We start from the raw sequence: 23,288 nt of genomic DNA on the forward strand, positions 1-23,288 counted from the left end.
AACGGATGGGCCGCGAAAAACTAGCTAGCAGACAGACATACACATTTCTAATATTAGTACGAATTACACTAACTGTGAGTTGAACACAAGTCCGCGGGGTGATTACGTAAAACGTTGCAGTAGCGACAGCAGTAGCAATCCGTTATCCGACAGTTCATTTGCTGTCTCTCTTCTTTTTTTTCTTAATTTGTGGCTATTGCTGTCTCTCTCTAGCCGGACGTTTGACAGCAATGATCGCGAGATTTACGCCTGTCGCGAGATACGTAAAGCCGGTCTTAAAATATTATTTTATTATGTATTTAAATATTCATTATTATGACATAAACCTGTAGGTACTTGATTGTTGTTGTAGTTTTGTGCACATCATGCCAAAACGCCTGTTTGCATGAGAAAATAATATTCAATGTGAACCAGCCAGCAAAAAATTTTTTTTACCTCGTTTTTTTCTTAAACGTACTTTGATTGTAGTGTAAGTAAGACGTATGCATACCTGTAGTCCAAATGAAGGTTACGTTAAGTAAGATTAAACCTGTTTGTAATTACCTACTCTTAGAATATGTGCATTGTCTCCAGTTCACGTTGGCCCAACGCGTCGGCGAGCGGATTCATACGAAAAAAGTAACGTTGGCTTGCTCAATCTGGCCATTTTGATGAGGATAAAATGAAAAGCTGACTGACTGACTCACTGATCTATCAACACACAGCTCAAATACTAGACGGATCGGGCTGAAATTTGACATGCAGGTAACTGTTATGACTTAGACATCCGCTCAGAAAGGATTTTTGAAAATTCAACCCCTAAGGGGGTAAAATAGGCGTTTGAATAGTCCACGCGGACCAAGTAGTGCATAAGCTAGTTTACTTATACACATATTTTAATGTATATAACGGATACATACCACGCTTAATTTTGTTTTTATTTGTCGATATTTCAACCCAATTGCACGGGTCGTGGTCACGACGGGACTGCGGTGCTGCGAGACATTATACATTAAAATATGTCGTTAAACCACGAAATAAGCTTAAAATCATTAGGTGCTCAGGTATACACGTTACATTTGTGTCTCAAAAAACAAAAAAAACACGTAAATTATTTATTCTTTAATTAACGGAGATATGGGCCATAAAAAACACGTGAAGTTCGAGACTGGCTCTAACGTATATACGCTATTTAAAATTATGCCTAGATCCTTTGACTTGTGCGCGGAAAGCCGACCACAGTCGACAGTGTTACCAGTGCTAACCCCATGCAGCGAATATGCACTAACGCTAGAATTCATAGTCAAGATACGAGCTTCTTTAGAGGATTGTTCAAACATGTGTCATATTCAACCTTTAAGCAATGCATTACAGCTGTAGCCGGCAAGAAATAAGTAATTTTGTTGAAAAAAGTTTGAATTTGACTCACTCCAGCAATGCACGGGGCTGCAATGGCTTGTATAGTATGGTATAATAACATTGTAAATTGAAAAATTAAAAAGAGCAACCGCCGAGTTTCTTCCTGGTTCTTCTCGGTAGGAACGGCATTCCGAACCAGTGGTAAATTAAAACAACCCGACGATTCGAAAGCGCTTGTAAAAAGTCTACTTGAATAAAAACATATTCTATTCTATTCTATTCTATAGTACATATGTAAATCGACCTTTGAAGAATGGGATTTCGCCTTTGTAGAGTGTTGTTTCTGACACTCAGTCTGACCTTTTGTCAGTCTCAACGACAGAGACAACGCTCTATCGAAACCGCTATCTCTTTCTAAAAATCGATGTAGGTACAATATTTTCTGCCGCGAAGGTTGTGTATGACACATGTTGTCAGAATCGTTTTTTAAGAAGCCCCTATTTTGACTATAAATTCCGATGTAAGTGGCAAACGAGTACCTATATGTCAGCTGACTGCATTCTCTGAACACATTCGGTCAATGTATACTAGCCCCTTAATATCTTTAATTAAGGCATTTGTGCAATTAGGTAGCGTGCAATTCTAAACATTTCATGTAGTTTCGTGTATTTTTTCGTATTATTTATAGGGCTTAATAACTACCTAATACATAATATATGTACCTAGCTACTTCTTTGTAACTAACTTGGGAGTAACCTTTGTACGTGCAACATTATTTATGATTTTTAAAACAATTATTAAAATAGCTCTACCCTAATGTTGATAATATGATGTATAAAACAAAAGTAGATACCTACGTTACTACTTATCTAAAGTGAAGACTTAAAAGTGCGACACACTAGTCACATTTTTGTAGAGCGCGACTTGTGTCTTGGTCTTGTCCTGGTCGTGTCTTGGCTTTTTCTTGGTCGTGTCTTGGTCGCTTCTTGGTCGCTTCTTGGTCGGTCGTGTCTTGGTCTTGTTTTGGTTCTAAGTTGCGTCTTGGTAGACAAAACCAGGACAAGACGAGACCAAGTCGCGACTCGCAACTAAGTCAAGGCAAGACATGGCCAATACAAAATCAAGTCATTAGACTTGCTTTATTTAGGACCTCCTTCGCAAGCTACTTGGCTTCGCTCAAGAACACGCTAGGGTTAGGATAGAGAATATTGTGTGGACTCGGGTTGATTAGATATCGTTCTGGTCTATTACATACTCCAGCTACCGAAAGTAAACACATTTTTATCAAAAATTTCACCTTAATATACTTAAGTAATTTGCATTGAGGAACAAAAGCTAATAAAACTAATTATTGCCGGATATTTTTTACTATAGACCGACCGCTTGGCTGTCTAGACTCTTTCTTCGTGCTATAATTTCGAAAGTTTAAATTAAAGAAATGTTAGAGATATGTATTCCATATAATAGAAAAGTAAGATGATCTAAAGAAATTGGGGTGGGACCTTCACTTTTCCGTATCAGGTACACAACAAGGTAGTTTGGGTTCGACGTGTGGACAAGAGAAAGAAACATCTTCTTTCTTGGTCGTGCATGGGCCCGTGTCTTCAGGTGGAGGGTTCACGCAGACGTCCACGGGAGGGGCTGGCTGGCGAGGGTGATCAGCTATGCGAGTTGCTGCCGGTGAGATGTCGGGCACGTCACGTCGAAGCTTCTTCACTTTCTCGTAGGCGTCCGGTGACAATCGCATGTAATCGGGTACCTAGAATAATATTTTTGTATTTGTAAAAAACCTATAGACACGATTTTCATGTTACCTACATAGAGGCAAGAAACCCAAATAGGAACAAAGATCGTTTGATGAACATTTCAAAAATTAAATTAAACTATTCCGATTTACTGCTATTGCGATTTTGGATAAATACCATGGCAGAGTTGGAAGGGTAAGCTGATTTATTATTAGCCATTTTAAGGCTGCCTGTCCACTGCACTGGTGCGAAGATGCGGACTGGAGCGAGAAAGCGAGGCGGAGCGGAGTTGCGGACTGTGTCTGTCCATACGCGGAGCTAGGTTGCGAGCATGCGACGAGTCATTTGAGCTGCTGGTGATGACGGCGGGTACGTGGTTCGCCCGCTCCACGTCTCCGCTCTGCCTCGCTGCTACGTTTCCCATCTGTGCGGCCGCGCTCCGCGATAACTGTATGATTTTTTTAAATTAGTCCGCAAATCCTTGTCTACTGAAGCGGTGCGGGAGTTTTGTGCAATTCTATTGGTTAATATTTTAACAGCTCCGCTCCGCTCCTCTCTTCTCCGCATCAGTGGTCAGGCAGTCTAAAGGCTTGACTTAGATCAAACTTGGAAAAGGAAATTCAAGTTGTAGTGAAACTATGAAAAAGGTAAAACAAAATCACCTCTTTACAATCAACGCCGTATGTGCCCAGATATCCTGGCAGATTGGTTTTATCCTTTGTCTCCTCCCCAGCCGCGTCCTGAAGCTGCTTGCTTGGTATCATTTCGTACGCACATTCGTCCCGTGCACGTCGCTCAGCTCTCTCATCTGCGTCCTGGAAAAATTGAATAAAATCTGTAAAACTATCACAAGATTTGTTTGATTGGACCTCTTTGATAGTGGAAAACATGTGCAAAAGCATGCGCCGAACGTATCATTAAAGTACCTACCCATTTCAGCAGCAAACAAAAAGGTCATGGATCATCGTGCGTGTGTATCGCACACGCCGACATGTAACTGCTGCAATTGAGTGAATCCATCTACGTTTCCAATACTAAGCCCTGAGTGTAAGGTTTCAAGTAAAAGTGATCTGGACCGGAGTACCTACCTAACCTAAATCTGTTAAAATTGTTTTTCCCGAGTCCCGACCATACTAAAAAAATAGCACGGTAGCTTTGCCTCGGTCGGTGTGGATGGCTCGGGATGCCTCAGACGATCGCTGGCTCGGCCGAGCATGTCGGTATAGGGCCCATGCTCGAAAGCTCTTCAGTTTGAGCTTCTCGCTTAGTGCGAAATTCAATCTCACCGCATCCTTGTATCTATTGCAGAAGTCCGCATCCTCGATGAAATGTGGCTGTTGGCCAGGCGGGTACGTCACAGGTTTGCTTGCTTCGTGGCGCTCTTCAACTTTCGGCCCACTAAAGCACACCACTTTCTGGTGGTCGTCGCTAGCGGTACTTGATTTCAGGATACCTTTCAGTGGCACCACATTGTCGCATGTTGGCTTGCTGTAAACCAAAAGTTGGCAAATATATCTAATTAAACTAGTGCTTAGTACCTACTATTAAGTTTTAATTATATTAGTTCTGTTGAGATATCGAGAGGTTATTGGTACTATGCTAATTCGATTGTACAGAAATAATGCTAATTTTATTTGCTCATGGAAAAATAATGAAAAAAATGTCTTGTCTGTCCGTCTGTCTATCTGCTAGCTTTTTACGACCCAACCGTTTAACCGATTCCAATAAAATTTGGTACAGAGGTAGCTTGCATGCCGGGGAAGGCTACTTTCGATCCTGGAAAATCGAAGAGCTCCCACGGAATTTAAAAAAAACCTAGATCCACGCGGGCGAAACCGCGGGCATCATCTACATAGTAAAATATATTTATACCTACCTCAATCTAGCAATACGTAAAGAGTCATCGTAAGATATGCGATCAGTGGTGGCAGGCGGCGTAGGTGGACGCGGCGGAGCGGCACTTCCTTCTACCACATCGAGGGCAGCAAGGCAACGCTCCATAGCATTCGGTTCAGCAACGGCTGCTTGGCCAATCTTAGCCAGCTGGGCTCTGGTTTCAGCCGCTTGCTCTTCGCGTGACGCTTCCTATATAAATCGAAAATGAAAGTCGTTTTCATCGTCGTCGCACTGCTAGAAGTTCTCTTGCAGGGATCTCCAACACGGTTTTGTACCCAGCTATTCGTTTGAGATCGTCTGCCCACGTAGTGGGGTTTCGGTGTGAGGTCGTCATTTAAATACCAACTCAACCAGACAATTTCATGTACCACCTCGTACTCACGTTACGCCATTCTTAAATAATGCTGGAGTAATGGAGATGGAGTACCGGAGGCAGTTACATTTTGCTGGTTTATTATTTGGAGTTGTAAAATATAAAGTTCCTCAGTATCTGTTACATAAACTTTAGTGGGCAAGTGATGCTCATACCACAATATAACAAAATACAAGTGATGCACAACACCAGGGCAGCTGCATATTTGATCCTTATGCCGCGTCATGCATCTGCGGCTTTCAGAGGTAGAGGTTAAACATAATGCGACCAAATTAACCTTCCTCCACCTTATAGAAAACTCCAGACTTCCGGCGGTTATAAAGTAAAATTCAAAAACCATCTTTTAAAATATTCAAGAGTTGCAGATTAAGTTTATTTATTTATTTTTCCAAATTTCGCTTTTTAATCCTCACCTTGCGAGCCATTCTATTTTTACAAGTGAGCCCTTGACTGCAATCTCACCTGATAGTAAGTGATGATGCAGTCTAAAATGGAAGCTGGGTAACTTGGAAGTCGTACAAAAGTTTTTTGTGTATGAAAGTTTAGACTCATACCTTTCCAAACGACAACGTGCCGGAACGCTACATCGTTTGGCGGCACGGCTTTGTCGGCAGTGTGGTAACTACCTACGGCCGAAGCCTCTCACCAGACAGTTCTTCGATTATGTGCTTAAGTACCGATAAAGCTGATAAAGTTTATTTGGCGATTGAAAAATGATCCCAGCCAATATTCTACTGTAATCTTAAAAAAAATTATCTACAGGTAAGTACTTTATCGGAATAAATTATTTACCTCTAATTCGTCTTTCAAATTGCCCTCCCGCATGTGGTAGTTGCGGACATTATCAATCACCTCCTGAGGGAATTTATCCGGGTTCGCAGTCATGTAACGGTATACGAATAAATCGCATCCAACTATCTTGAATCGGTGCTTAAATACAGGAACTATGGCTCCTATTGAATAAAAACAAATTATTAATAAAAAGTTAATGCTAAGTAAACCCCCTCCAACCTAGACCTCATCATTGCATTAAAAAGATTTAAAAAATACCTAATTTATTAATTACGGTATCTAACAGCCTAGATAAGTAGTTAGTACGTTAGTAGGTATTCCTGTTTGGACACTTTATCAGACAACTTTTATAAATATAAAAAGTGTAAAACAACCCACAGGTCAAAAATTTTGTAACATGCTTTTTCTTTAACTAAAACTTATTGAGTATAGGTACCTATAAAATAATAATATTTGGTGGGAAGTACTGAAGCTGATGCAGAGTTACTTAATGGAAATAATTTAAGTAGGGACTTGAAAGTTTCACTGAATTCGCACAGTCTTGTTTTTATAAGTTTCAGACTTCAGAAACTACAAGTCTGCTATGAAGTTTATGTTTACAGTTCTAACCAGAGGAATCATGTTAGTATTAGCTAATAGAATATATTCCTTTTCTAAATGTAAGTAAGTACACACTCGTACCTACCAAGCAAAGTGGTCTTAGGTACGACTGAATAACGACAGTCGATAAAAACAATCCCCACAAAATAATATCTTATCTAGTTACCTACCGGATTGAAAACATTTACATAAATTAAGGGCTGTAAACGGAAAGGGCCATAAACCAATCATGCTCTAGGGCTGTGTATGTGCCTTACGTACGCATTATCGATAGTTTTCGACTGTAAACCGACAATTAAGGCGTTGCCGGTTTTTCAGGAATTTGTTGATCCGCCCCTTGAATAACTCCATCTATATAATATAATCTAATGGGAACATCACCGAACAGAGTAGGAGGAATGAGGAACTAACCTCAGTTTGCATGTGCGTGGAAAAAAGATCTGGCATAAAGGGTGGTCGAAGTGAACCAGGCACCCAGGTGGTGCGGTTGTAGAAAAAAATTGTGAAAAAAAGTTTGGATAATATAAAAAAGTGAAGCTAAATAAAATTGTTTCAAAATATATCTCTAGTACTACAATATCTTACATTAAGTGGTAGGTAATAACCTAGTGGTTAAGACTTCAGCCTCTTATTCAGTCGGGGTTCAATTCCTTCCTTCACCTCGAACTTTTCGGAATTATGTGCGTTTTAAGAAATGAATCGGTATCACTTGCTTTAACGTAAAAGAAAACATCGTGAAGAAACCTCGAAAAGAGCCTCAATAGCTCAACCGGTGAAGGAGTGGACTGAAAACCGAAAGGTTGACGGTTCAAACCCCGCCCGTTGCACTATTGTCGTACCTACTCCTAGCACAAGCTTGACGTTTAGTTGGAGAGGTAAAGGGAATATAAGTCATTTAACATGGCTAATATTCTTTAAAAAAAAAAAAAAAACCTGCATACCTACCTCAGAGTTCCCCACATTATGTTCTCAAAGGTGTGTGAAGTCTGCAATCTGCACTTGGCCAACGTGGTGGACGATGGCCTAAACTCTTCTCATTTTGAGAGAAGACCCGTGCTCAGTAGTGAGCCAGCGATGGGTTAGAATAGAATATCTTACCGATATAAAATTTGTCAGGTGTAAAATACGTTGGAAAGTTTGGATCCGACTCGGGCGTCTGTAAGCGCATCGCTTTGAGGAATGTGCCCTCACGTATGCCGGAGTTTCGGCGCGGTATCTCCCCGATCTTAACCGTGCCATCAGCGAGACTGTAGGCCAGCACGAATTGGCGGCCTTTGTCTTCGGGGTGGATCCAATCCAATTCGCAAAGGTAACGAAGGTACTATAAACAGAACACGATAACATTAGATCATTGATTATGCTAAGTTATAGGTAGAATTGGTAGTTCGAGCATGCATAATACCTAAGTTGGCCGGCGTTTGACAGTAAACTTGTTAGGTATTTATAGTACGCGACAGGTCGAGATCGCAATCGGAGTAGGGACGTCCCGCACACCCACACAGCCCCCGCGTTAACCCGGTGCGGGCGAGCGCGGGTGTGCGGGGCGTCCCTACGCCTCATACCCCGATTGCCATCTAGACCTATCGCGAACTATACTTATGACTTGAAAAATCAGAATAGGGTAAGTCCCATTTGTACTGTGGAACTTGAGGTCATCGGACAAAATGTTGTATACTTTTATGTTAATTTGTTCCATAGAACAATTGAGATTATTCTTTCTTTACTTAAGTTCTATAGAACTAAGTGACAAAGTAAACTTTTCTCTTTTCGTGGCGGAATGTCAACCGGACCCTAAAATAAAATGATCCTAATGATATTATTTCGCCACGAAAAAAGAAAGTTTTTATGACGTCAAAGAAAAGCAAGTTCCTGATGAAATGCTAGTTTATTGTTCTATGAAACAAATTAGGATAAAATTGTCTCATTTCGTCCGATGACGTCAAGTTCTATGGAAAAAACGGGACTTACCCTTTACAATGGAGCCTTTGATGTACGAGTATATGTGTATCATCTATGGTACGAGTTATGCTCAGTGGCGTAGCTAGGTAACCAAGGGCCCTGGGGCAAAACAAAGAATGGACAATGAGTGGTATTAAAATCAAATAAAATTGAAAAAATATATGTACCAGTACTAAAAAGTCAATTGACATTAACTTACTCCTGATATAGCATTTTAATTTTTTAAACGTTCTCAAAAATCATCGTTCAAAAAAATCTTGACTCGAATTCACAATAAAACGCACATCGATGAATAATAAAACGCACATATCGCTATCCGTCAAATTTAAAACACTGCCAACCCACAGAAAGAATTTAGGGGAATTCCCTAGGTATAACTTTCGAATTTCCCTCAACTGAGTTGCCATGAATAAAGTCGGGTTACAACCTGTGTCATATTTAATTTGAAAATAGGAGAAATTGTCAAAAATTAGTTCGATCGAGATTCTCTGGTAAGGATTCAAGGGCCCCCTGAGCTTGAAGGCCCCGGGGCACTGCCCCGCCCAGCCCCTGCGTAGCTACGCCACTGGTTATGCTGCTATATTATGGTCTAAGTAGGTTGAACTCAATGAGGATCAACTATTATAATATTGTGTCCCCTGCACAAAAGCACAAGCAATTAGGTAGGTACCTACGCTACGACTTACGACTACGAGACACGAGACGTAACATACTTAGTAGGTAGGTACCTAAGTACTAAGAAGTTGTTATAAAAGTATTATTGTGTTTATGGAAATGCTGTGCAAGAAACAATTGCATTCACAAATGGATTTAAATGACTAGCTCCTGGAATGCAATAAAACGATTCCGAATATTTTGTATCAAACACCTCAGCTTTTCACTACATTTTATGAAACGGTAAAGGATTTATTTTGATTTTATTAAAAAAAAGAATTTATTTGTAATGCGATAATGCCTGCGACTTCGTTCGTGTAAGTTTCAGGGGGTTTTTTTTTCAATTTTGCTGAGAACTTTTTGATTTTTTCAATCTTTGTTTCCAGGATGCAAGTTATATTTTTGTACTAAGTAGATGATGAACCCCCTGATTTTCGAGGACAAAAGTAGTAGGTATGTTCTTCCCCGGGCTGCAAGCTATCTCTGTGCCTAATTTCCCCAAAAAAGCTAGTAGACAGACAGACATAGGTTTGATAATGGGCAACCTTACTAAAGCTAATGACGTATTATGGCAACACACATAATATAAGTAGCATACATAGTATTTCAATAATCAGTACAGGGTGTAACCAGAACGCAAAAACGAAGACAGGCGATAGTACTGATGATTACTGATATGATACCACAAAAAAACCCGAAAAAAATAATCCTATATTTTGTATAAGTTCACGATATATTGCAAATAAAACATCTGACTGAGGCTAGAGCATTGACCCCAGTTGTGCTTGCCATACAACTGCGGGTTTAAAAAATACTAAATCACTAAAACTACAAAATGGCAAATGGTTATTGGTATTGGATTGTGTTTAGATAGTATATAGTAATAAAGTTTTTGCTAACGTTCTGGTTACACCCCTGTATGTGTTGTTGTACCTTGTTAGCATTAAGATTGTACTTGATGATGTCTTTATGTGGTGGTTTGGGAATGAGTCCGAAGCAGGAACCTAACGTGTCTTCTGGGGCACCGATACCGATATGTGGAGGAATACTCTGAAAATATTTTAAAATAAATCTATTTATTTTATTTATTTCGTACTGACCAATATTTAAAACTAAAACATAAATATTGAATGGACATGCACAAAGACAACTTATCTCTTTCTACCAGAACCCTATAGAATGTGAGTGCAAAACTTAGAAAAAGTATATTTATGTACCTATTACAGGTATATATACTTAATGATTATAATATCTATTTATCTTAGTGCTGTGTTACCAACTAACCTGGTTAGCTGTTGATATCTCTGTCTATTCAGCACATCTTAAATATAGGTATATTCTTCTTTTCAATCGCTCAATGGAGACGTCTATAGTAGATTAATTTGCTTAGTAGTTGAATCAGTTGTTTGGGTAGGTATAGGTCCACGACAGGTATAGATAGCAATCGGGGTATGAGGCGGGGGGTCACCAGCGCTCGCCCGCACCGGGTTAGCGCGGAGCTGTGCGGGCGTGCGGGGCGTTCCCTCCCCGATTGCCATTTCGATCTGTCACGAATTATAACCTATGTAGTTGCTACGACCGTACACGTAGAGCCGACTCGAGTCCGCAAATATCAAGGGCGTCTTCTCACTGTATGTATTTAGATTTATGTTGTTGATCTCTTTATTCAAACACTTTATGATGCCCGCGACTCGGTCCGCTTGGATTTAGGTTTTAGAAAATCTCGTAGTAAAACTTTGCTTTTTTCGGGATAAACTGCTGCCCTACGAGGCTACATTAATTTAGCGTATAAACTATATCCGTTATAAAGTTCAACCAAATCGTCAATAACATACATGAAAACATCCAAACTTTCACTTTTATAATATTAGTAAGATATTATGAAGTAGTATTATGAAGTCTCGAACGAAATGTAGGTACATGGGTGTCGAAAAACTTCTATTAAAGCAATCGCTGCAACTAAAAATAATTTTCGTCTTACCTTAGGGAATTCTCTCTTAGTTTCGTGACGAACTTCAATTCGCGGTGGCTGCTCTACGTTCAGCATGGCCCTGAACAAAAGTTAATTATACAGGCTGTTACTTTGGGAGTGCTAGGCGAAAACTTTGGAGATTATAGAAGTTTGAAGTAATAAACCTTGACGCCTTATTATTATTTTAAGAAATAAATAATCTTAGTTCCGTTGATACTTTATAAGAAATATTATGTACAAAAATACTAAAATATTGCCTTGCAAAATATAAGTGATTTTTTTGTTACAATTTTCCATGTTAGTCCCCTAACTTGATAATTTTCTGTTACTCTTTTCATACACAGGTATAATTTTTTTAATGGTTTTTCATAACTTATTGGCTTTTAGAAGTAGGTAACGAAAATGGTTTTTAAAATCGACCCCGGTTTTACAAAATTTCTCTATCTCCAAATAGTTAAGTTTTCGCCTCACTGCGCTGCCAAAATAGAATCCTGTACCTATCTACTATGATTATCCATAAATTTATACAGTGCTGTTGGAGAAACGGGACAGTAGCACGTCAAGAGCAGAGTTGGAACTTTGTGCCTAGTTACAGTTTGCGTGGACTCTGTTCATTTGTTGACGACATGATTAACGAAACGTTGAGTGAAAACTTTCCGTCTGTTAGTTACTATTACGTACCTAAAACTCGGCTACTGTTAGGTACAATTGATTGTTATGGTATCTAAGTTATCACGTGTTTTTCTTTGTTTTATTACTTTCAGTAAAGAACCATAAAAAGTTTTGCAATTTGAGCCTTAAAAGAGGTTTGAAATCTGAAAAGTTAACGGTTCAAAATCCACTCTTTATTGCACTATTGTCGTACATCCTCCTACCACTATATTTTTATTCACTTTATTACGCAACCAATAAAGTTTACAAAAGGCGGATTTAAGGTTCAAGAACCTTAAATAAATGCGAGATCCCATCAGTCAACCTTAGGAAGGTGTGAAACGCGCGTAAGCAGTGGATGTGCCCAAAAGCACTGACTGGTAGAAAAGAGATATTATATTTTATAGAAGATAGTGCCAAAATAAATAGTACAAAAATTAATAAAATTAATAAATTAAAATAGTAAGTATCTACTTAGATAAATATACAATGTAAATTATGTAGATCTAAGAAATTAATATTTGATAATATTTATTTCAACTTGAAAGACAGTTGAAATTTTCACAGATGATGTATTTTTGTTGCCGCTATAACGACGAATACTAAAAAAACAGAATAAAGTAAATATCTAAGGGAGCCATACAGCAAATGTGATTTTTTGCTCGTTTTTTATAGAAAATGGTGCTCTTTCTTTCTTGATTCTGGTGTACTTCGTGCGCGAGTCCGACTCGCACTTGGCCGGTTTTTTCCTTTTGAGGTACGGAATCCTATAAACTCATAAAAGTACACACAATACTCGCGTTCGAGTTTAAACCAGCTATCTAGACGCTATGAAGACTTTAGATAACATCTTGGTACCTAATGCTAAACGCAATTATCCCAATTACAGACAGGCTTTAGTAGGCTATAGATAAGTTGTAAGTGCCTACGTGACTGATGCGGGGGCATTTACCACAACAATAGAAGATTACCTACCTACCTTAATTAATTGCGCAGCTAGGTATAATTGTTTTTGAGACAACACATAACCCGGCTCCCAGTAGTTATAATTAGTAAGTACAAGGAACTTTATGACAATATCATAATAGGCTATTTGCCTATGTCAAAAGTAAATCATTACTCAGTGATTATCAAATAGAGGGTCTTCCAAAATACGTTAAATCCACGTCCTTTATTAGTTTTAAGTATAATAAGTAATAACCATTTTAAATTATCGATTAAACTAAAAAAAGCACGTCAAATCACTGTGACGTCACATGCCAGTATTTTTATAGTTAGGAGCTCGCATACTATACACCGTTTGATAAAAAGATACCGTATAAAAGTTGCGGTGCTGCCATTGCACTCTGCAGTGTGATGTGCTTCACAAAGTTCCTTGTAATTTAATCTGGTCAAAATCTATTTTATTTTATACTAGCTGACCCTGCGAACTTCGTTCCGCCTAACAGTCGATTCAATTTTTTTAATTTTTTTTTAAATATCAATTCACTATCAGAAATTCTAAAATCCCCACGATTTAGGACTTCAGTACTTTGCAGCATCAGGATTGAGGAGTTAGGATCCGAAGTTCAATGATGTAGCCTATGCTTGGTACCTAAAATAATTTTGCATCATCCGCAGTTCCTGAAACATTATAGTTTAGGAGTGCTGTACCCTACATCATCAGGGTTGAGGAGTTGAGACTTGAAGTCTGAGAATAAAGTCGTTGCTTGGTACCTACAATATGAATTCACTATGAACACTTCCTGAATCTTGATAACTCAGGCGGGCAGTAACCCTGCAGCATCAGGATTAAGGAGTTGAATCCAGAATTTTTTATGTGACCACCACGAAAACTTTTTTTGTTGATTTAAAAAAAAATTTGCAAATCGGTCCAGAAACCTCGAAAAAATCGATGTAGAAAAAAGAACCACCTCATTTTTGACAGTCGGTTAAAAACCGATTACCTTGAAATATTTACGGAACAATTTTTAAAATATCCCCTTTCTAACAAAAAAAGAATGAATGAAATCGGACTACGCGTTAATGAATTACAACTCAGCATACATTTTAACTTTCATCCCCTCTCCTACGGGAACCATGCTGAATTTCGGGATTAAAAGTATCCTATATTCTTCCTCATAGTATGACCTCAAATCGTACCAAGTTTCATTGGAATCCATTCAGTAGTTTCAGCGTGATGCGCGGCCGTGATACAGACAGACAGACAGACAGACAGACAGACAGATAGACAGACAGACAGACAAAAATGAAAAAAATTACAGTTTTGTGTTCAGTATCGATTATAGAGTGCCCTCGAAAAAAATTTTCAAAATATCTTCAATGTACAGAATTTGACCTGTTACAGTTTTATTATAAGATTTCATTGGAATCCATTCAGTAGTTTCAGCGTGATGCGCGGCCGTGATACAGACAGACAGACAGACAGACAGACAGATAGACAGACAGACAGACAAAAATGAAAAAAATTACAGTTTTGTGTTCAGTATCGATTATAGAGTGCCCTCGAAAAAAATTTTCAAAATATCTTCAATGTACAGAATTTGACCTGTTACAGTTTTATTATAAGAAAATAAAGTCGTTGCTTGGTACCTACAATATGAATTCACTATGAACACTTCCTGAATCTTGATAACTCAGGCGGGCAGTAACCCTGCAGCATCAGGATTAAGGAGTTGAATCCAGAATTTTTTATGTGACCACCACGAAAACTTTTTTTGTTGATTTAAAAAAAAAATTTGCAAATCGGTCCAGAAACCTCGAAAAAATCGATGTAGAAAAAAGAACCACCTCATTTTTGACAGTCGGTTAAAAACCGATTACCTTGAAATATTTACGGAACAATTTTTAAAATATCCCCTTTCTAACAAAAAAAGAATGAATGAAATCGGACTACGCGTTAATGAATTACAACTCAGCATACATTTTAACTTTCATCCCCTCTCCTACGGGAACCATGCTGAATTTCGGGATTAAAAGTATCCTATATTCTTCCTCATAGTATGACCTCAAATCGTACCAAGTTTCATTGGAATCCATTCAGTAGTTTCAGCGTGATGCGCGGCCGTGATACAGACAGACAGACAGACAGACAGATAGACAGACAGACAGACAAAAATGAAAAAAATTACAGTTTTGTGTTCAGTATCGATTATAGAGTGCCCTCGAAAAAAATTTTCAAAATATCTTCAATGTACAGAATTTGACCTGTTACAGTTTTATTATAAGATTTCATTGGAATCCATTCAGTAGTTTCAGCGTGATGCGCGGCCGTGATACAGACAGACAGACAGACAGACAGACAGATAGACAGACAGACAAAAATGAAAAAAATTACAGTTTTGTGTTCAGTATCGATTATAGAGTGCCCTCGAAAAAAATTTTCAAAATATCTTCAATGTACAGAATTTGACCTGTTACAGTTTTATTATAAGAAAATAAAGTCGTTGCTTGGTACCTACAATATGAATTCACTATGAACACTTCCTGAATCTTGATAACTCAGGCGGGCAGTAACCCTGCAGCATCAGGATTAAGGAGTTGAATCCAGAATTTTTTATGTGACCACCACGAAAACTTTTTTTGTTGATTTAAAAAAAAATTTGCAAATCGGTCCAGAAACCTCGAAAAAATCGATGTAGAAAAAAGAACCACCTCATTTTTGACAGTCGGTTAAAAACCGATTACCTTGAAATATTTACGGAACAATTTTTAAAATATCCCCTTTCTAACAAAAAAAGAATGAATGAAATCGGACTACGCGTTAATGAATTACAACTCAGCATACATTTTAACTTTCATCCCCTCTCCTACGGGAACCATGCTGAATTTCGGGATTAAAAGTATCCTATATTCTTCCTCATAGTATGACCTCAAATCGTACCAAGTTTCATTGGAATCCATTCAGTAGTTTCAGCTTGATGCGCGGCCGTGATACAGACAGACAGACAGACAGACAGACAGACAGACAGACAGACAGATAGACAGACAGACAGACAAAAATGAAAAAAATTACAGTTTTGTGTTCAGTATCGATTATAGAGTGCCCTCGAAAAAAATTTTCAAAATATCTTCAATGTACAGAATTTGACCTGTTACAGTTTTATTATAAGTATATTGATTTACCTATCGTATTTTGTATTTTATACCTATTGTATTGTAATTACATGACTGCCCGAAAAAGAAGTAAGTGTAATGTTATCAAGTTTCATGTGATCATACTCATCACTCTTAACCGGTAGGAAAGGCGTTCCGAACTAGTGGTCGATGCATTTGACGATTGAAAAGTACCTGTAAGAGCTAGCGCGCACCACGGTGCGGTAAGTTGCGGTGCGTTTTAAAATCCGCAAATTTGAACTTTAATGTATCAAAATCCGGTGCGGATTTAATTCACTTCTATGTAGTTCTACAGTTCACAGATTTTGCAGGGAAAAAAACGTACCTACGGATATTTTCCGTGGTGCGCGGTAGCTCTTAAAGTGTATAATTGAATAAAAACCTTTTTTTTTTGATAAACACTGCTGGACATAGGTCTCATGTAGCGACTTCCATCACACCACGGTCTGGCTCCGCCTGAATCCAGCGACTCCCTGCGACTCGTTTGGTGTCAGGGTTCATGTATCACATGTATGTAGGTAATATGTATGCGAATTTCTTTATTCCACCATAACTTTTAATTTCTAAATGTCTGAACAGATTTGGATATATGGAGTATCATTAGAATCCTCACCTTACTTTTAACTTTTCGAAGTAGGTAATTAATGTGCATTTTAAACAATTAAAGTATATGTCTTGCTTTATCGGTGAAGGAAAACATATGTGTCGAGGAAACCTGCATGAGAATAATGTTCTCAGAATGGCGTATAAAGCCTGTCAATCTGCACTTAACCATGCGTGGCAAACTTGCAAAACCCTTCTCATTCTGAGAGGAGAGCCATGCTCAGTAATGTGCCGGCGATATCGTGATGATGAATATTTTGTCGTGATATTGTTAATTGGATGCAGTATAGGTAGATATGTATCAGTATGAAGTATTTCATTTCAGTTTCCATGGCTAATCTTTGACATAACACTATTAGTAGGTAAGTACCTATTAATTCAGTTAATTAACATAAATTTGACAGTTGCTAAGTAAGTGATTGATGAGTGCCCCACATGTAGGTATGTAAACCGTTAAACCCTATATTTGTAAACATGACATAATTGTAAACATGACATTTTGTATAATATATTGATTGATCGTAGAGATATTAATAAATTATTGTTATTTGATTCTACATCTGATTATAACCTTTAGGTTATAGAATAGGTATTTCCGACTTGTTTACAAGTCGGCCGTTTTTCCTTTTGAGGTACGGAACCCTAAAATTAACACACTTTGGCCTCACTATACAAATCTAATAAGGATTTCTAAAATCTATCTATGTGCCCTTAAAAACGAATTTTCAAAACTTAAAAATTATCAAATTTTTAAAAACTATCCAAAATTTCGCGTCCAATGCCGCCGTGTTCTTCTTATGGATTTTTAGTGATGAAAAATTCGCCTTTGGTCTTATGGCTCTGGCTACTTGACTTGCGCAGTTAAAAAAGAATTAACAAATTTCGAAGGAGGTTTTATCGTCAGCGATCTGATAAGTTATTACTAGGTACTCATGCATAAATGAATAGTTATTAAAATGAATAGTACCGTGTTATAATATGTAGGTACCTTTAAAGATATTTGAATTCAAAACTCATACTTAGTTCAAACTTTGTACGTCTTAAATTCAAAAGTACGACTTAAGTACGGATTACCACATCTGCTCCGAGCACTCTAAGAGTTAATCTTTTAAGTACAGTTGAAACATCGAATCATGAGTTTTGGTCTCATATGAGTGCACACCAATATCTAGTGTAGATGATATGTACGAGAGTGTGAATTTATTAGAAGCATCCTAATCCAATAACTTGAAACACTTTGAAAAATTAAAATAGTAATAATTATTTGTCCACATTATTTTAAACAAGTCAAGTTACTAACGAAGTTACACTTAATTCGCATTTATCTTTGCTTTAGAAGCCCTAACTTGTTTCTATTTTATGATGTGTAAAACTTCTGAGCACAATAGGTACAGATCTAATTACCTTATAATTTATTAGATAAAATACATTATTCTTCTACATAGACTTACCTTCCCGCAAGTATCAACAACAAAGTTTCTACTACTCAATCGCACAAACGAACGTACTTAAGTAACGAATAGACATACATACAGACAAACATTAACTTTTATAGGTACCTACCTACATACTTAGGTATATAATCTTATTAATACCTACCGAGAAATCAACTATTGCAAGTAAAATTAACTTCTAGCATAATATCTAGGAGTACTGTGCCTACAGATTTCTATCTAAGTACAGAAACCCTGCTAACGGTCCGCCATTTTTTGAAGCACACTCTCAGACTGTCAAAAGGTCACCCCGTTACAAACACCCCGCGCTTATATAATCAAGTATACCTACCATGTCACACGCACACAAGCGTACGAATTTGTCTTAATTTATAAAATAAAACTCTGAGAGCTTTCCCTATCTAATATTTTTGAAGAATAGATAGTATTTATTTTGTGCTACTGGTAGGTACCAACTTGTAATAATTCCGAGTGAAGGTGTCACAGTCGAATATCAGGAACCGCCGTCCCAGCACGAACACAGTCTGCCCCACAATCAGGTCCCTGGGCGCATAGTACTCCGTTACCTCCTCCTCCGTAATTTCCAGAGCAATCGACGGGAAGGTCACTGAATAAAGCAAGAGGTGTTAGGTGTACGCAATCAAAACCATAAATATTTTCTACAATTCGACCGTGCCGCGTCGGGAATTGGCGAATAGAAGCAATATCGCAATCCTAGCATGACCCAACGGAAATGTCTTGCATTGCAGAAGAGAATCGATAAAAAATAGACTCTCTCGCATAGAAACGAAACGCTTTTCTCGATTAAATTCGTGGTATTGTGTTCACAATTCACATGCTAGGTTTGCAGGTGCATAATGTATCTTCAGTATGCGCTTAGGAAATAAGGATATCTACTAACTTAATTACGTTGTCCGGAACAAACATGCTCAACCGACATAGCTCAACGGGTTGCGAAGCTGAAGTGGCAATGGGTAGGGCACATAGTTCGTACAACCTATAGACGTTGGGGTCCCAAGGTGCTGGAATGGCGACCTCGCACCGGAAGACGCAGCGTTGGAAGACCCCCCCACTAGGTAGACGGACGACATCAGACGAGTCGCAGGGAGCCGCTGGATTCAGGCGGCGCAAGACCGTGGCGTGTGGAAGTCCCTACAAGAGACTTAAGTCCAGCAGTGGACGTCTATTGGTTGATGATGATGAACAAACATTTACAAAGTTTTAGTAGGTGTGATTATTATAGAACATGTGAATAAAAATTGGCATAATTATATCAAAAACTGAATCAGAACTATCTCGCAAACAGAACATGAAATTTGGTTGCGACATATTCAAATTGGGTGGTAATAAAATATTACGATGTCCAAAATTTGCAATCATACAAATAAATGAAATGTCCGTCAGTGATTTCGATATTACTGCCTTTTGTTAAAAGGTCATAATATAATGGTAATTTAAACAAAATAAGTGTATAATATAACAACGTAGCTGTACGTTGTTATATTATACATTTATTTTGTTTTGTACATTGCCTACATCTATAAAAGACTACCTTTCGGTTTGTCTGTCTGTCTATTTGTACGGGCGAATCTCAGAAATGTTTGACTTTTGACGGAGCTCTTACGTCATGCAGCTAAAGAATGCAAATGATCAAGACTAAATAAGTATACCTACTTTTTATTCCATTTCTATTGAATTGAAAATAAAACTTTATCTAGAAAAAAAAACCGATTGCAAATTAATGCATTGATTTTATCTTGCTTTTCAATATTCGTTTAACAGTGGCACTGACAAACCGGATTTGTTCTTTAATCCCTCTTGTATGTTATATAGAGCAGTAGCAGCTATGTAACGTATCGAGAATCAAGATCCAATTTAGTTAACTTGCATTACTGCTTCCATTCACGCGTTTAAAACTTTGGATCGCATTTCGATTTTGCAATTCGTTGCACTTACATTAAATACAATTAGGTATGTTAATTATGAATTGCTCTTATCTGCCTACGTTAACTTCTGGTCATTTAGTGCGCAAATGGCTTAAATTACCAATGCAAATATAATGTTACCGTCATTGCCGATTAACGAACGAAGGTTTGCCTAGTGTACCTACATAATACCAAGTCCAGTACAATAGTTTCCATTTTTGCCGTATTTTTTCTAAAAAGTGACTTATTACAAAAAATAGTTTGTGAGTAATCGATAAAAAAGATGTGAATTAAGAAAAGCTGATTTACTAACTTACCTATCTAAAAAAAATTGATATGTAAAATTAAACTGTAAGTAACTAAAAATTTAGGTCGTACGTAGCATTGTTCTTTAGAAATAAGTTTTTAAAAATTTTAATTTTTTATGACGATAAAACCTCAAAAACACTTTTTGCGGGCTGCTTTTTAGAAAAAGAACGGTGGAGTTCAAATTAATCCAACACGTTCGGTGAGTGTCGATCAAATGTTTGCGAATTGTGCCAAAAACCCGTGATGTTTGTTTGAAAAACCGATAACACACACTAGACTTGCCTTTACCTACACAAGTTTAAAATTGTGTTAAAAGAGGATAAGTACCTAAGAAAGTTGCAAATGAGACGTTTAAGATAGTTTGGAAGATAAATCCCGTGATTAACAGGAAAACAGGAATATTAATATTTGAGCTATCACAGTCTCATATTAATAGAACGATTAAGCTGTGAAATTTTGATGTCATGTTGCGCCCTCCAGGTTATTTACCGACAAGATTAAGAGTAACTGAGGATCCTCTTAAGATTTCCCCAGTGAGTTTTACTCAAACTTTGTAAATGTATTCGTTTCTTTTTCCTTAAGTCCCTCTTATTTAGTACCTACCAGAGAAATCGTAACTAGTTCTTAATATTAAAATAAAACTACGATAGTGGGTCTGTTTTGTTAATGTATTTCTACTTTACGCTTTAACTGCTCAACTGATTGTAATGGGCCGAGTGATAGCTTGCATCCTGGTGACGGTTGATGGACTTTGGATACTTAATTATGATTCCGGGATAACAAAATTTTCCTATGTGTTTTTCAACAAACCTAGACACATGTTGTAGACAACACACACACACACACTAGACAACCTGGAGACATGTTGGTTTTCTATAAAAATCTTTGATGAAAATTCCTTTACAATCAAAGTTAAGCACGATAATTAATATTTGGCCGTTTAATTAAAGCTAAAAAAAATAATGAAATTCATTTGGCACGAGACTACCATTGCATTTTTCTTTTGTCTTCTTCTGATTAAATATTAAATCAAATTTTCTCACTCACCCGGTCGTTCTTTCCATTTCTTAGGCAATTTCCTTTTCTTGAGCAGCATAGGGAAAGGATCTTTACCACCTTTACCGTCATGAAGCTCCTGTGAATATTTGATAAACACATTTATTTTGAAGGGCTGTTGCCGTTGCCTATTTAATTTAACATTAAAACTACTAAAACATTTCGTTCAACATTACCAGTAAGTAACGTCAATAGCAGCGGCATAGTACTACGTAGTAAGGCGTTAAGAATGTAACGTTAAATCAAACCATATACCTACAGTTATACCTACAACTAAAACAGGGTTGAAACATGTTACGATTTTAGCAAAATTCCACGCATAGTAGTAAATCTTAATTAGGACGTAAACTCACAGCAATATTAGATATTATAGCAAAACTTCGTAAACAGAGCACCGCGCCCCGCTGCCAAACTCCGTCGGATAAAATATATTCATCTCTTCGATTTCCTACAAGCCTGAACTTTTAGAAATTCAGAGGGGAAGTTTACACTACCTACCATCTTTTTAAAAGCTTTTTATCGTCGCTTTAATGGGCGTACAACTTTATGGTAACAAGGTAGAAGGAAGTGTTAACGATTTTAATTATCTTTTTTTGTGTCTTGATTCAATATATACACCTATAGATACTACTACTATACTACCTATAGATTGCTGTGCATGTGTCTTGACCACGATAATTTTAAATCTCAAGTAAAGTTATCATATCGGGTGTTTCAGATACAAAAAGTTAGTGCTCATCTTACAGTTAAGTTTGTGAGAAAATGAGCAACGTTAAATAAAACGATTGGTAGATATAGTGCGTACATTTTGAGATCTTACTCGCCATTTTAGCTCTGTTTCACTGTCAACTGTCATGTCAAAAGTACGGTAAGTCTTTAAAATAAGGACTAAAATCTAATTTTGACACATAGATTAAGGATTATAGGTACTTACATAGGATTATAGGTATCCTTACTTTATATTTTGACATGACTGTTGACACAATATAGAGCTATAATGGCGAGTGAGATCTCAAAATGTATGGATTCTCCCTAATTGGACAAGAATCTACTGTCCAATTACGTAATTACCTACTCTGTGTAAGTCCATCTATCTAAGTTCTTATAGACGTACATAATATGTAGGTAGACAGTACAAATGTTAATACTATATTCGAATGCAACAAGCTTACTGTTTAAAAAGTTTTAAAACCCGTATTTAGCTGCAAAGGCATTTTCTATTAATTTACTCGTAGTTTAATATTTCTTTCATAAAAAAACTTCGATAAAGTAACGCTAATACCTCATATTTTTAAAACCCGATAGTATACGTGACGTTGCAAAAAATGTAAGGAAAAGATTAAAGCCTGATAAATAATAAGGGTGCATTTATGTTTCGTTATGCAAATTTTAATTTTAAAGCACGACATGAAAGTCCATTTTCGTTTGTTCAAGAAAATAGCTTACTATTAAGGCTAAACCACACAGACTGATTTTAAATTACACTCAAAACTTTACTTACCCACTGTAAAAATAACGAAATGATGGCGAATTCACTAATCGACGCATCGACTCAAAATTAATATCCTTCTAGCTATTGTGGGTACGTACTTACATTATTTGCCTCAGAATTACAATCAATTAGGTATTTCAACTATTTCAACATCATATTATTATAAAAGTCTATTCAAAGTTTGAATTATTATCACATTCCTAAATAGTTACCTTTAAGATTACCTTGCTAGAATGTAAATTTTATACAATGATATTATTATAAACTAGTCTAACCTCGCAGACGATCGAATTTGGTTATTTGGATTTGGATCATACTACTGCGGCCAAAATTAATAATAAAATCAATCATAT

The 23,288-nt window shown here is 37.3% G+C and overlaps 1 protein-coding gene across 1 annotated transcript in view; it reads right to left on the reverse strand.

The window, feature by feature from the left end:
- Positions 1 to 2,779: 2,779 nt before the first annotated feature.
- LOC117997051 (EF-hand domain-containing protein 1-like) overlaps positions 2,780 to 23,288 on the reverse strand; it is a 55,436-nt gene continuing 34,927 nt past the window's right edge. Inside the window, exons 6-15 of the mRNA XM_034985227.2 lie at positions 21,435 to 21,522; positions 18,610 to 18,760; positions 11,339 to 11,408; positions 10,291 to 10,407; positions 7,843 to 8,065; positions 6,145 to 6,305; positions 4,960 to 5,168; positions 4,370 to 4,571; positions 3,746 to 3,898; positions 2,780 to 3,097 (exon numbers count right to left, since the gene is read on the reverse strand). Coding sequence (XP_034841118.1) covers positions 2,843 to 3,097; positions 3,746 to 3,898; positions 4,370 to 4,571; positions 4,960 to 5,168; positions 6,145 to 6,305; positions 7,843 to 8,065; positions 10,291 to 10,407; positions 11,339 to 11,408; positions 18,610 to 18,760; positions 21,435 to 21,522 — 1,629 coding nt within the window. The 3' untranslated portion in view covers positions 2,780 to 2,842. The remainder of the gene's footprint in view (positions 3,098 to 3,745; positions 3,899 to 4,369; positions 4,572 to 4,959; positions 5,169 to 6,144; positions 6,306 to 7,842; positions 8,066 to 10,290; positions 10,408 to 11,338; positions 11,409 to 18,609; positions 18,761 to 21,434; positions 21,523 to 23,288) is intronic.

Source organism: Maniola hyperantus, chromosome 4 (genome assembly GCF_902806685.2).
Source record: "Maniola hyperantus chromosome 4, iAphHyp1.2, whole genome shotgun sequence".
Taxonomy (NCBI): Eukaryota; Metazoa; Arthropoda; class Insecta; order Lepidoptera; family Nymphalidae; genus Maniola; species Maniola hyperantus.